Source organism: Myotis nattereri (genome assembly GCF_964212035.1).
Source record: "Myotis nattereri genome assembly, chromosome: 3".
NCBI lineage: Eukaryota > Metazoa > Chordata > Mammalia > Chiroptera > Vespertilionidae > Myotis > Myotis nattereri.
This window is the reverse complement of record NC_138077.1, coordinates 209,950,718-209,964,785: the sequence shown is the minus strand read 5'-3', so window position 1 is coordinate 209,964,785 and position 14,068 is coordinate 209,950,718. Positions and strand designations below refer to the sequence as shown.

At 55.2% G+C, this 14,068-nt stretch overlaps 1 protein-coding gene across 1 annotated transcript; it reads left to right on the top strand.

The window, feature by feature from the left end:
* Window positions 1-825: 825 nt before the first annotated feature.
* Window positions 826-13,746, top strand: DRAXIN (dorsal inhibitory axon guidance protein; the record flags this gene model as incomplete). Its single annotated transcript, XM_081087608.1, has 6 exons — window positions 826-1,291; window positions 4,279-4,469; window positions 5,947-6,058; window positions 6,903-6,992; window positions 8,448-8,537; window positions 12,742-13,746. The coding sequence occupies 6 exons, from the start codon at window positions 826-828 to the stop codon at window positions 12,852-12,854; spliced, it is 1,062 nt and encodes a 353-aa protein (XP_080943734.1). The 3' UTR covers window positions 12,855-13,746.
* Window positions 13,747-14,068: the final 322 nt, after the last annotated feature.

Genomic DNA, 14,068 nt, shown 5'->3' with positions numbered 1-14,068 from the left:
CCTCAGTTTATTTTGTTCATTAGATTCTACATATAGGGTGTCCCAAAATTCACACAAGATTTGAATTTTGCGTGAGCATTAACAACAACAACAAATAAAAGCTTAATTTTACTTGGCTTATTGAATCAGATTCTAATATCTGTTGCCCTTTGATTTCAATCCCTTCAATTTGATAAGCATTACCAAGTACCACTTATGGCCCAGGAGCAGGGACAATGAAGACCAATGAAAACCACGGCTTTGGGTATGTGCCAGCAACGCCGTGGAGGCCATTTACCCGATGTGCTATTCCGTACATAACCCTATACTGTACACTTTATGGATCAATAAAAAATTTACAATTTTAATTATAAACCTATGTTTTCTATCAAAATTACTTCTTGCATGAATTTTGGGTCACCCTATATAAGTGAGATCATATAATACTTGTCTTTCTCTGACTGGCTTATTTTGCTTAGCGTAATATTCTCCACATCCCTCCATGCTGTCTCAAAGGGTGAGAGGTCCTTCTTTTTCACAGCTGCATAGTAGTCCACTGTGTAACTGTACCACAGCTTTTTTTATCCACTCATCTACTGATGGGCACTTGGGCTGTTTCCAGATCTTGGCTATTGTAAATAGCGCTGCTATGAACATAGGGGTGCATTCTTTCTGATTGGCATTTCAGGATAACACTGCCCAGTTTTGCCAACCCAGAATTACCAACTACCCCCTGGGGGCAAAGTCCCCTCTGTCCCTGTGGAGAAGTACTGGGCGGCAGGGATGTCAGGGAGGGGTTTGGGAGTGGGGAAGTGGAGGAGGAAGGCTGCCCAGCTGCCCCCTCAAATGCTGCTTTTCTTGCAGGAGGAGCCCATGGCTGGGCCCACCACCCACGTTGCCCCCATGCTGTTCCTTGCCCTCCTGGCGTTTCTGGAGCTGAGCCTGGCCGGCTCCCTGGGCCCTGGAACCCCTGCTCGAAACCTCCCTGAAAATCACATCAACCTCCCAGGCCCAGCACTGTGGATGCCTCCGGCCAGCCACCACCACCGGCGGGGCCTGGGCAAGAAGGAGCGGGGGCCAGGCATGCCTGGCCGGGCCCAGGATGGAGCTGTGGGCACCTCCACCAGGCAGGCCTCCAGGCTGCCAGGGGCAGGGGGGCTGCTGCCTGGGCAAAGTCCTGCAGGCCTGCTGCAGGACAAGAGTCTGCTCCTGGGGCTGGCCCTGCCCTACCCTGAGAAGGAGAACCGGTCTCCAGGGAAGAGACGCAGCAGGGAGCACAAGAGACGCAGGGAGAGGTTGAAACTGCACAGAGGTAGCTGGATATCTGGGATGGGGTGGGGTGTTGAGATGGAAGGGAGGGCGGAGTGAGGGACGGAGATGGCTTCAGGAGCAGGCCCGGAGGGGGTGTCCATGGTGTAAGGTCACTGGGAGGGCGTCCAGAGGCCCCAAAGGAGGCGGGCAATGGGCACCCAGAGGAGTGAGGTGGTCTCACTAAGGTCAGAGGGCTCTGGCGAGGGGAGGAGCCTGGGAGAGGCAGGGAGGGACGTGTGGCCATAGACGCTCAGTCTTTTTTTTTTTATTATTGATTTTTTTTTAAAAAAAATATATTTTATGGATTTTTTACAGAGAGGAAGGGAGAGGGATAGAGAGTCAGAAACATCGATGAGAGAGAAACATCGATCAGCTGCCTCCTGCACACTCCCCACTGGGGATGTGCCCGTAACCAAGGTACATGCCCCTGACCAGAATCGAACCCGGGACCCTTGAGTCCGCAGGCCGACACTCTAGCCACTGAGCTAAACTGGCCAGGGCTATTATTGATTTTTTTACGGAGAGGAAGGGAGAGGGATAGAGTTAGAAACATTGATGAGAGAGAAACATCGATCAGCTGCCTCCTGCATGCCCCCTACTGGGGATGTGCCCGCAACCAAGGTACATGCCCCTGACCAGAATCGAACCCGGGACCCCGCAGGCCACAGGCCGATGCTCTATCCACTGAGCCAAACCGGTTAGGGCGACGCTCAGTCTTATCAGTAGGTAATCCTCCCACGTCAGAAGCTCGACTTTACATCTGACCTGAATATACTGATTAGCCATGGACCAGTTCAGGGCCCTCCAAGGGCATCACTTCATCACCTCCGAGGCCTAGAGCAGGGCTGAGCGCATAGATTCTGAAGCCAGAATCCCCCCAAGTGACCAGCTGTATGAGTCACTGGTCTGTGCCTCGGTTTCTCCCTCTGCAAAATGAGGAAAATGGCCCCATCGAGCCCCAGCGGAGGTCCAGAGACCGCCTGATATGTGGAGAGCTTGGGGCGGTGCCTGGAAGGCGGCAGGGACGGGGAGCCGTTGCTGCTAGGTGATGCTCAGCTTCTTGATGCTGAACCAGTGTCCTCCAACCTGGACACAGAGGTCCCAGGGGGAGGCGTCTCATCCCTATCGCTCCGGCCTCTGCCCTGTCTGTTCCCTGCGGAGCTCCCCATCCCCTTAGCCCTCCTCACCTGCCTTCACATCTCCAAGCCCCTGCGAGCATCTAGCTGCCACAGTTCCCAGCGCCCCCTCCCTTTGCCCATTCGGTCTCTGAACAAACATTTCCCAGCGGCTACGCTCAACTGGCTCCTCCCCAGGCTCACCTGGCCTCCAGCCCGAAACCTCAACCTCAACCGCAGCTTCCAAGCCTCTTCCTGTGACAAGACTGCCTCTAGGGGCAGGGCTCGTGGTGCAGACACAGCACAGAGCAGAAGGGGTTCTGCAGGAGGAGGGTGGTGGAGCCTCAGCCCCGCCTCCCCCTGCAAACAGCTGGGGCTTGCTTTCCTGCCAGGCCTACTGGGACCCCCCACGTGGGCAGAACACAGTCTGCAGGTGTATGCGTGGCGGGGCGGGGGGGGGGGCAGCTTAGATCCTCAGCCCCCTACTCCTAGATGCTGGCATCTTTGAGGGACAAGCCAGAGGGCACACATGGGGTGTGGATCCATTCAGCTCAGCTCCAGCCCCCAACTCCAGGGGACCGGTGGGGCCCTAACAGAGCGAGTGGCATGGCTCAGTGGTTGAGCATCGACCTATGAACCAGGAGGTCACAGTTCAATTACCCTTCAGGGCACATGCCAGGGTTGCAGGCTCGATCCTTAGTGGGGGGCGTGCAGGAGGCAGCTGATCAATGGTTCTCTCATCATTGATGTTTCTCTCTCCTCCTTTCCTCTGTGAAATCAATAAAAATATTTTAAGAGAGAGAGAGTGCAAAAGGAGGAGGAGGCACGGGAGGTCTGGAGGCCAGGCCCAGCCCAGCCCAGCCCAGCTGACCAGCTGTGAAGCCTGGGAAATGAAAGGAACAGATTCGAAGGTCCCTAAGGGGCCTTTCTACTCTCTGGGATTCATTTCTGGAGAGTGGAGTGATCCCAACGACCCAACCAGCCTTAACGTCAGCTCTCGCCTGAGACAAAGAGGCAGGGAAGAGCCCGGGCCCTCCAGCTTCTCTCGAAGCCCCGTGTTCCCGACCACCCCAACCCTGCCGGGTCACACTCACCTACCTCATGCCCATATGTCTTGGAAGGTGGCATTGGTGGTTAAAAGTATTGATTTTATCCTCAGATGGAGCTGGGTTCGAATTCAAACTTTAGTATTTACCAGCTGTGTGCCCTCAGGGAGGTCTCCTAACCTCTCTGTGCTTCAGTTTCCTCCCTGGTGGATGAGGCTGACAGAGTACCTGCCTCCCAGAGCTCCTGCAGAGCTCATGAACTAATGCTAGTACCGCAGGACGGGGCATACACCGGGGTCCTCACACACAGAGGCACTCAGCAAACAGCGCGTGTTATCACCACATAGCCAGCCTTCCCTCGTGTGTGATAAGCCTCAGCTTCCCTTCCAGACTTCTCAGAGGCCTCTCCCCCTGCAACGCCTCTCAGCTTTAGCTCGCCTCTCAGCTTTAGCTCGTTGCTCCTCTACTTAAGCTTGACCTCCTCCAGGAAGCCTTCCATGTTAATCCTATTAGTTCCCATTTGCACCCAGCCATCCCAGACTTGGACTTGCTATGATGTTGCTTTAGATTGAGAATCCTTGGGCTGTCTCCCCAGCAACCCTGCAAGTTCACCCCAGACATTCCTCCCCCCCCCCCAGGCCCGGGTTTCCACCTTCCCAGGAGAGTGGGCAGCAGGGAGGTTTGGGAGCCAATGGCTAGCCAGGCTGTCAGACTTGTCACGTGATGCCTCTACCCCCTTGTTTGCAGCGGGAAACGTGGGTTCTGCTTTGGGCTGGTGCGGGGTGGCGAGCAGATAAAGGCCCTGTGTTTCCTGTTCCGTCTCTCAGGCCGAGCCTTGGTCCGAGGCCCCAGCTCCCTCATGAAGAAGGTGGAGCTCTCCGAAGACCAGGCGCTGGACGCTGCCATGGAGGAGTCGTCCACCAGCCTGGCCCCGACCATCCTCTACCTCACCACCTTTGAGGCAGCACCTGCCACGGAAGAGTCCCTGATCCTCCCTGTCACATCCCTGTGGCCCCAGGTAAGGCCTCGGAGCCAGAAGAGTGCTTGAGACCACATCATGCAAATCCCTCTGAGCCATTTAGGGAGACTGAGGCACGGGGGGTGGAAGGAAATTGGTGGAGGCCTCTGGGGTGAGCTGGAAACCAGGTCTCCTGGTGCCCGTCCAGCCCAGCTACAGCCCAGTGGGCACTCTGTCCTGAAAGGGCGGCCACTGTCCAGGAGAAGGTGGTCCTGGGGCTCACTCTGGGGACAGCCAAGGAAGCCAGTGCCCGCTCACCACACCGGTCTCTGCATGGAGAAGAGCAGGGTCCTTTGCAGAGAATTTTATGCAGACGGAAAAGTACAGAGAATAACAACACCGCAGAAAGCCCCGTCCCCACAACCCAGAAGTAACCAGTGTTAGTTAACACATCTGCTTCAGACCATTACACATATGTATGGAGAGAGCAGGTGAGCGCTTGTGGCCAATTTGCTTCCACCGGCAAATAGAGGAAGTGAACATGGGAGTTCATTGCATCATCCTTGCAATTAGCAAGATACGCATCATTGCACCTCTTCTGTAGCTTTGCAGTATTTTTCAAAATAATATCACCTAGCCCTAGCTGGTTTGGCTCAGTGGATAGAGGGTAGTCCTGCGGACTGAAGGGTCCCAGGTTTGATTCTGGTCAAGGGCACATGCCCGGGTGGCAGGCTCGATCCCCAGTGGGGGGCGTGCAGGAGGCAGCTGATCAATGATCCTCTCTCACCATTGATGTTTCTATCTCTCTCTCTCCCTCTCCCTTCCTCTCTGAAATCAATAAAAATATATTTAAAGTAATAATATCAGCTAAAATGATCAATAAAGTATATGTAGAAGAAAAGGGCTTTACTTTTTAGCAGAAGATCTTTCTTATTCTCTTTTGGGGTCTTGCACCCCCTGAGATTCTGAGAAAAGCTATGAACCATCCCCAAAGAATACCTGGTTATCCCTGCCGTCGCAGGCCCCCTGAAGTCCATGCACTGAGCACCAGCCCCGAAAGGCGCCTTTATTGCCCATGTCTACTGTGGCAGATCCAGCCCCGATGGCTGGCCCGGGGCTGTGAGTGCAACAGAGCTGTGGCCATGGCTCAGAGGTGCCCTGGCCGCTGATAACTTCCCCAGGGAAAGAGGGGCAGGGAAGTGAGCAGCTGGCTTCATCCAACGCCCTCTTTGTGGACGTAGAGGCCTGAGCAGGCCTTCCCAGCCCCTCCCTCAGAGGCCCGAGGGGTGACCCCTCTGTCTGCATCGGTCGCCTGTAGGCACCTTTCTGCCTGGATGTGAAGTGAGGACAGTACCCTGGTGACTGCTGCAGCAGGAACCTCGGTGACGGTGACCGTATGGATGTCCCAGGCTGGGCTTCTAGCAGAGGGTGAGCCCCTCTGAGGAGCCCCTCCTTTGCCCTCTGGCCCTGGGGCCCCACATTTCTGTTTCCACCTGTTGGGGCTCCATGTTCCCTCCTCTCCACCCACCTTCTGCAGGCTCAGCCCAGGCCTGACGGGGAGGTGATGCCCACGCTGGACATGGCCTTGTTCGACTGGACCGATTATGAGGACTTAAAACCTGAGGCCTGGCCCTCTGCCAGAAAGAAAGGTACGTCCGCCCAGCCGGCGGGCTCAGAGGTTGGGCGCCAACCGATGGCCTCGGCCAGTGACGGCGAACCTTCTGAGCTCGGCGTGTCAGCATTTTGAAAAACCCTACCTTAACTCTGGTGCCGTGTCACATAGAGAAATTTTTTGATATTTGCAACCATAGTAAAACAAAGACTTATATTTTTGATATTTATTTTATATATTTAAATGCCATTTAACAAAGAAAAATCAACCAAAAACATGAGTGTCATAGGTTCGCCATCACTGACCTAGGAGGTCACAGTTTGATTCCCAGTCAGGGCACATGCCTGGGTTGTGGGCTCGATCCCCGGTAGGGGATGTGCAGGAGGCAGCTGATCAATGATTCTCTCTCATCATTGATGTTTTTTTCTCTCTCTCCCTCTCCCTTTTTCTCAGAAATGAATAAAAGTATAAAAAATTAAACAATTTAAAAAATTAAAAACAAAACAAAACAAGAAAGGTACATCTACCTACCCCCCCCCCCCCCGGGCCTGGGCTCCCTCCCCTCCCCCAGCCTGACCTACAGATGTCCAAAGTGGGGGATGGGTGGGGCATGGAGTCCACACTGCAACGTGCACCCCACAGGGAAATACCACTATCGAGGACTTACCAAGTGCCAAACTCGTTCCATGTGTCAACTCATTTGATCCTGAAAAAGAAGGTTAGGTCTGTGCTATCCATGAGCCCGGTTTAGAAAAGAGACGGCTGCGGCGGAGTCCCCGCCACACTGGGAAGGCGGTGCGTGCGCTCCGACACCAGCGTCCGTGTGCTTGCTCTCGGCCCCGCTGGGCGGCAGCGTCTGACCGCGATCTTCTTGTCCCCAGAGAAGACCCGGGGTAAACTCTCCAGTGATGGCAACGAGACATCCCCAGCCGAAGGGGAGCCGTGCGACCATCACCACGACTGCCTGCCAGGTACCGACCCAGCGTCACGTTCAAGGCACCAGGCTGGGTGCTGGGTGCTGGGGGCCTGAGGGGGGTGAGGTGGACCTTCCCAGGCACACGAGGAGGCCTGTGGGGTCAGGACCCTCTCGGGGTAATAAGTAGTAACAACCCCAGCTACCCTTTCCTGAGAGTTGCTGGAACATTGACTTCATCCTCAGAGCAGCCCAGAGAAAGAGACCCTGTCACCCCCAATTTTCAGGCAAGGAAACAGCCTCAGAGGGTGAGTCTCAGCCAAGGTCACATGGCTGGGAAGTGGCTCAACCCTAAGTCGGCCTGAGGAGCCACTGCCCCACAGGCTGCCTTAAGTCCAGCTGACCCCTCCCTCTACTTCCTCCTAAAGTCTGGTTGGGCTTAATGCTGCCCTTGGCCCATCACCACACTGCCCAGCTTTCTGTGGATGTTCCCATAGCATCCTCGCCCGTTCAGCAGCTGTGCCCATCAAGACCCTGAAAGCAAGGGGCTGGTGTTTTGACTGATGCCCTAACCTCCAGGGGCATCTACTGAGGTCAAGTTAGATATGATAGAGGTTAGGGGGTGGGGGGTAAGGTCTCAGGGTGATAAGAGGGCGAGGAGCAGCAATGGCAGGGGAACCTGGGATGCAGTCTTGGCCCGGCCCTGTTACTCCTCCTCCCCACCCTCCTCCCCCCCATCGCTGGGACTGCTCAAGAGATAGCGTGACATGGGCCCAGGGTGACATCCTGAAGATGCTAACAGCTAACTGCTCTCCTCGCTGCTGGACAGCAAGTGCCACCTGGATCTTGGGGGGAGAGCCGAGTGGTACACCCCCAGGGGGACACATTGCTCATTCAGTGGCCGGAATAGTCTACAAAACCGCCATCGCATCAGCGTTTGGCATTGTGTGGGCCAGACCACCAGCTCCCCGACAGGCAGTTTTCTTTCCAAACCGTTGTTTTCACCCGGAGCAGAAAGAAAAGGCTGGCGTTTGGGCCAACTGGACAGTCGCTCTGAGAGGGGGCTCCATGGTGGGCGGGTTGGGGCCTGCCTTGGGGGATCTCACTGCTTCCCGGGGCGGGGGGGGGGGGCTTCGGTTTCTCCATCTGTCAAAAGAGGACGTTGGTGTCAATGATCCTTGAGGCGCCCCAGCTCCACGCTGACGCCACACCTGGCAGCCCCCAGCTGTTCCGCCCGCTGTCCCCGGGAGGTGATCCCACCGTGCTCCGCTCCTCCCATGATCAATCAATTGTCCATCTAGGGCAGCTGGGTCTCTGCCACCCGCCCGCAGGGCCCTGGGCCGTGACATCCGTCAGTGGTTCCGGCTGGGAGCCTTGCACACCAGATGGCCCCACCCCGCCAGGGCACGGCCCTGCCGCGGCGATGATGGATCTGCTGTCCGGTGGGACCGTGTGCGGGCGTGGGGAGGGTCCCCGCAGCTTGGCTGACCACGTGTGCTTGCTGTATTGGCAGGGACCTGCTGTGACCTGCGGGGGCACATCTGCATGCCCCACAACCGGGGCCTCAACAACAAATGCTTCGACGACTGCATGTGCTCGGAAGGTGAGCCTGGACTCCCCCGGGCGGGGGCGGGGGGTGCGGGGGGGCATCCCTCATGCCCTGAAGCTGGTTCTGCACGGAGCCCAGATGCTATTTCGTGGCGGAGGCTGCCCGAGGGGCCTGCGGCGAAGGAGGGGTGGGAGAATCCCTTGGGAGCTGACGCTGTGAGCATCAGTGCCTTCCCAATCTGTGAACTCATTTGGTCTCCAGTCCTGGTATCGTTTCTCAGATTTGCTTTTCTCGCTTCTCAAAATACAAGCTGGCTTGATCTCCCATGATCGGGAGGCGGGAGAAGGGAGGAGAGAGGAGACTATCTCTTTAAATAAGATCAAAGCCGAGAAGGCTGGTGCTTTCAGGCCAGAATTCTACCCCGGGGAGGCATTCCAAGTGCGATATCTGGGTCGGGGTGGGTTTCCCAGCCCGTCTCAGCGAAGGGTGGATGCACTTGGCTGGCTGGCTGCTGCTTTAACCTCTGAGCTCCCACCCGGAGCAGTAGGCGGCCTCCTGCCCAGGTGTGCCGGGCTCTGTGCTAAGCACTGAACTCTCATTATCCTCCTCACCCTCCTTAATCCTTAATCCTCACGCCTTCTTAATCCTCACAGCCATCCAGGGAGGGAGCGATTGTGATCTCCATTTTACACATCAGCAAACAGGCACAGAGAGGTTAAGTGACTTGCCCAAACTCACACAGCTGGAAAAGGAGGAGAACATTTTTAATTTTGTATCCTGAAATTTTTCAAGCATATATGAAGTTGTCAGAACAGTAGTCACTATAATAATAAACCCCGTTTCCCACCACCCAGCTACAATAATTGCCAACTCACTGCCAATCTGTGTCGTCTCTCCCCTGCCCAGTCCCCCACTCCAATATAATTTTGATGCAACTCCTGGGAGTTTTGAGAGATTTTATCTGTGAATATTTCAGTGTATATCTCTGAAAGGTAAGTACTCTTTTAAGAACAAAATACCAAAAATGAACAATAATTACTCAGTATCATCCAGTATCCAATTAGTGTTCATATCTCCTGAGTGGGAGGATTTGGTCTCGGTGCCTCTATTAACCATCCTCAGATACATGCCCTAGTTTGGCTCACAGCAGGCTAACAATCATCTGCTGTGAAAGCAGTAACACTGTGTTCGTCCCATCATTCATGCATCCATTCATTCAGGAAATATTTACTGAGCACGTACTATGTGTCTGGTACTGATCTGGGATTCAGCAGCGAAAAGAAGGAGCAAGTTCTGCCCTGACTGGTTTGGCTCAGTGGATAGAGCATTGGCCTGCGGACTGCAGGGTCCCAGGTTCAATTCCAGTAAGGGCATGTACCTTGGTTGCGGGCACATCCCCAGTAGGGTGTGTGCAGGAGGCAGCTGATCAATGTTTCTCTCATCGATGTTTTTGACTATCTCTCTCCCTTCCTCTCTGTAAAAAAAATCAATAAAATATATTTTTTTAAAAAAGGAGCAAGTTCTGCACCCAGAGTCCATTTCAGTGAGACAAGATCTTATCTCCCTGCCCAGTGAGATGAGATGCCTTTAGAAGCAATAAGGGCTGTGAGGAAAATAGCCCGGAGGTCTGCTGAAAAGTCTGGGTTGTTACAGAAAGGAGGGGCAGGAGTGGACAGTGGAACCAGCCACCTGAAGATGGTGGCTGTATGGGAGACCGTCCCAGGCGAGAGGCAGGGGAAAGGCAAGGATCTCAGGCAGGAGCAAGGCTGGTGCGCGGGCTGGGCACACGGTGGCCACGGGGAAGGTGGCACACGGGGAGTGGGGGAAGCTTGTTGGGAGGATCATGCAGAACCTGTTGGCCTTGTTTGAGTTCTAATTGGAAGTTGCAGGCAGGTTGTAACCAGGGGCGTGACATGGTCTGGCTTTGGGGTTAACAGTTCACTATGGCTGTAGGGCTGTGGGGGGCAGGAATGGAGACAGGAAGGACCAGCTGGGAGGGGAGAGGGGATGGAGGCAGCAGGCGTGGGAGATGGGGGGATGCTGGGAAGCTGCCTTCTGGTACTTGGATGCAGGGTCGAGGCCCCATTTCACAGAGGAGGAGACTGAGGTGCCGAGTGGGCAGGAGGCACTCCAGTCCAGGGAGCCCAGAACAGCGTTGGGGCCAAACCTCAGTCCTTGGCCTCCAGGTCCAGCCCACCTAAGTGAGGGGACTTGGCCCCTCTGAGCTGCATATGCCCAGTGGTGCCTGGCTGGATGCTCAATGGTGGCCCCTCTGCCCAGGAATCAATCCATTCCCCCTCCCTCCCTCCCTCCCTCCCTCCCTCCCTCCCTCCCTCCCTTCCTTCCCTCCTTCCTTCCTTCTTTCCCTCCTTCCTTCCTTCCCTCCTTCCTTCCTTATTTTCCCCCTTCCTCTCTTTCTCCCTCCCTCCCTGGGCCTCAGGTGGGAGGGGATGGCTTTCCAGGCGTCCAAAGGCTCTGTCTACAAACAAAGCCCCATCTGCTCATTTCCGCTGGCCCTCGCACTGGTCGGCTCCATCAAAACTCTTGCTTCCTCCCTGGAGACTCAGGCTCAAAAAAATGAAGAGTGGAAGCGACAGTTCAGGCAGCTCATTAAAGATGGCCCAGGAAGAGGTTGTCACCGAGATGCCACACCGGAGGGATCTGGGGGTGCCAGGAACCCTCGTGGGGACCATATCCCAAAACGCTGGACACAGGGCTCGGAGCTGAAGCCCGGCAGTCGGGGCCAGCCTGGGTTCCGGAGGGTTCCAGAAGGGCTTCTGTGACTACCAACCACTCCTGCTCGTGAATCCCCTGTCCACTCCCAGGTGTCACTTGTGTGGTCCCAGCTCTAAAAGCCCAGTGACCCAGGTGTCAGTTCTCGGCCATTCAGCACACACTTCATAGCAGCCCCTTTATTCTCTTGATGGTGACATAGTGGATCTTAAAGTAGCACTAGGTCCTCTCTCTCTGTGGTCACTCCTAACCTGAAATGTAGGGATTTGCTCGCTGACGTCTCTTTCAGCCACCATCAAGAGCACGTGGACGTAAATGAACAGTATGTCTACCCATGTGTTTCAGGGGGTGCCTGGGACGATGTGGAGAGGGACACACCTACTTTAATTAGGTGGGCAGGGAGGTTCTCTTTGAGACCTGAAGGCCATGAAGGAGCCAGCTATGCAAAGGGCTTGGGGAAGGCATTTCTGGCTGAGAGACAGCAAGTGCAAAGGTCCTGAGGCAGGAAGTGGCGGGATATATGAGGAAAAGCAAGAAGGCTAAGGTCAGGTTTCCTTTCGAGCACAATAGAGAACCTCCCGGTTGTATAGGGGAGGGCAGAATCTTCATTCCTTTAAAAAGTTTTTAATAGACTTTTTTAAAAGTCCTCACCCGAGGATATATTTATTAATTTGAGAGAGAGAGAGGGGGGGGGGAGAGTGAGAGAGAATGTGAGAGAGAAATTTGAATTGGTTGCCTCCCGTATGCGCCCCAACCGGGGATCAAACCCGCAACCTAGAAATGTGCCCTGACCAGGAATCAAACCTGAAACCTTTTGGTGTACAGGACGATGCTCTAACTAACTGAGCCACCCGGCCAGGGCTTAATAGACTTTTTTTTGGAGCATTTTTAGGTTTACAGAAAAAGTGTGCAGAAAATACAGAGTTCTCCTCCTGCAGTTCCCCCTGTTATTATCTCTCATTAGTGTGGCACACTTTCTACAAGTGATGAGTCGATCCGGATACGTGGTTATTATTATTTTCAAGAAGAGCAGTTTATTTTACATTTGTTGCTTCTAAAAAGGGAGAGAGGGGCATTTATTTGTTTTCATTATGTATGCATTCATTGGTTGATTCTTGCGTGTGCCCTGACCCAGGATGGAAACCAGAACCTTGGTGCATCCGGACGATGCTCTAACCAGCTGAGCTACCAGTCAGGGTGGTGCATTGTTGTTAGCTAAAGTCCTTAATGTTTGCTCCTCGTGTGGTACGTCCTGTGGTTTTTGATAAATGCACAATGACATGCATCTACCATTACAGTATCACACAGATTAGTTTCATGGACCTAAATGTCCCCTGTGCTCCATCTATTCACCCCTCCTTCCTCCGCACTCAGGCTGCTGTGAGGCGGGTGGGTTGGTTGTAGGGCAGAATAAAGAAGGGGGTGGTGGTGAGAGGGGGCAGGGGTCCCAGAGGGTGTGTAGGGGAGAGGATGGGGAGGGGACTGGCCCACTGCACCCCTGACCCCCTTGCCTCTCTTTGCTCAGGGCTGCGCTGCTATGCCAAGTTCCACCGGAACCGCAGGGTCACGCGGAGGAAGGGGCGCTGTGTGGAGCCCGAGATGGCCAACGGCGACCAGGGATCCTTCATCAACGTCTAGTGGCCCAGCTTGAGGCACCTCCCCGCAGGCCCGGGGACTGAGCGCTGGAGGTTTGGAGAAGCGACAGTTTGTTTATCACTAGCGGTGGGAGAGCAAATGGGGGACCAGATGTCTGAGGCTGCAGGCTCCGACCGAGGACCCGATCCAGGACCCGCAGCCCCGGGAGGGGAGCGCTGGGGAACTGCCTCTGCCCTGGAGCCGATTAGCAGCTCGTCCGCAACCCACACCCCTGGGGGACCCGCCGGGCCTGAGCCACCGGTGCCCTGTCCTCCGCGATGGCAATGTCGATAGTGCCCTCTACTGTCCGACCGCAGCCCTGCAACAGCTTCAAGTTTTAAAAGCGAAGAGGTTTTTGAACGGAAGAGAAATGGGAACTTGGGTGGGAGATGAACACGAAACACCTCTTTTGTGCCAGGCACTGTGCTAAATGCGTGACATACGTTATCCCGCGACCTTCTCGCCATCTTCCAGGTGAGGAAACAGCGCCGCTGTTGAGTCATCTGACCTGCCCGAGGTCCCAGCGCAGTGCTCCTCAAACCTTAACCTGTGGCCCAGCCCTCTGGGGTCGGGTGCAAATTCAGATTCCTATCCAGCCGATTCTGCCGTTCCCACAAGCCGAGGGCCTGCCCACGCCGCCAGCCCCACCGAGAGCTCCCACTGTGTCTTGGGGAGCAGACGTGGAGTTGTGATCGGAACCTGGCCCAACGTTTCGGGCTCCACACAGCGTTCTCGCTCCTTCACAACTAAGGACCATTGCAGGCTCTCCAGGGCTTTCAGCGAGAGAGGCGTGTTCCCTGCTAGTCCTTTCTCTGGGTGAAGCTGCAATGACTGACCGCTCTCCTTCCCTGGACAGCTGGGCATCATCTTTCAAACAGAACCAAATCTGCGCTAAGCACCTGCTTGTCTGTCTGTACGGCGTGGTCTGGGCAGATGGGCCCCTGCCCCCCGGGAGCTGGCATGCTGAGCTGGGACGGGTTCCTCGCATTCCTCCGGCCCTGCTCACCCTGTCCTGGCACATGTGCCTCAGAGTTGCCCCAGCACCCTCCACCCCCAGGGTTACTGATTCCAGAGGGGAAAGGGAGAGAAAGATAGAAACATCAGTGATGAGAGAGATTCATGGATTGGCTGCCTCCTGTACACCCCCCATTGGGGATGAGCCCACAGGCCGGGTATGTGCCCGACCAGGAATCCAACCGTGACTTCCTGGTTCGTAG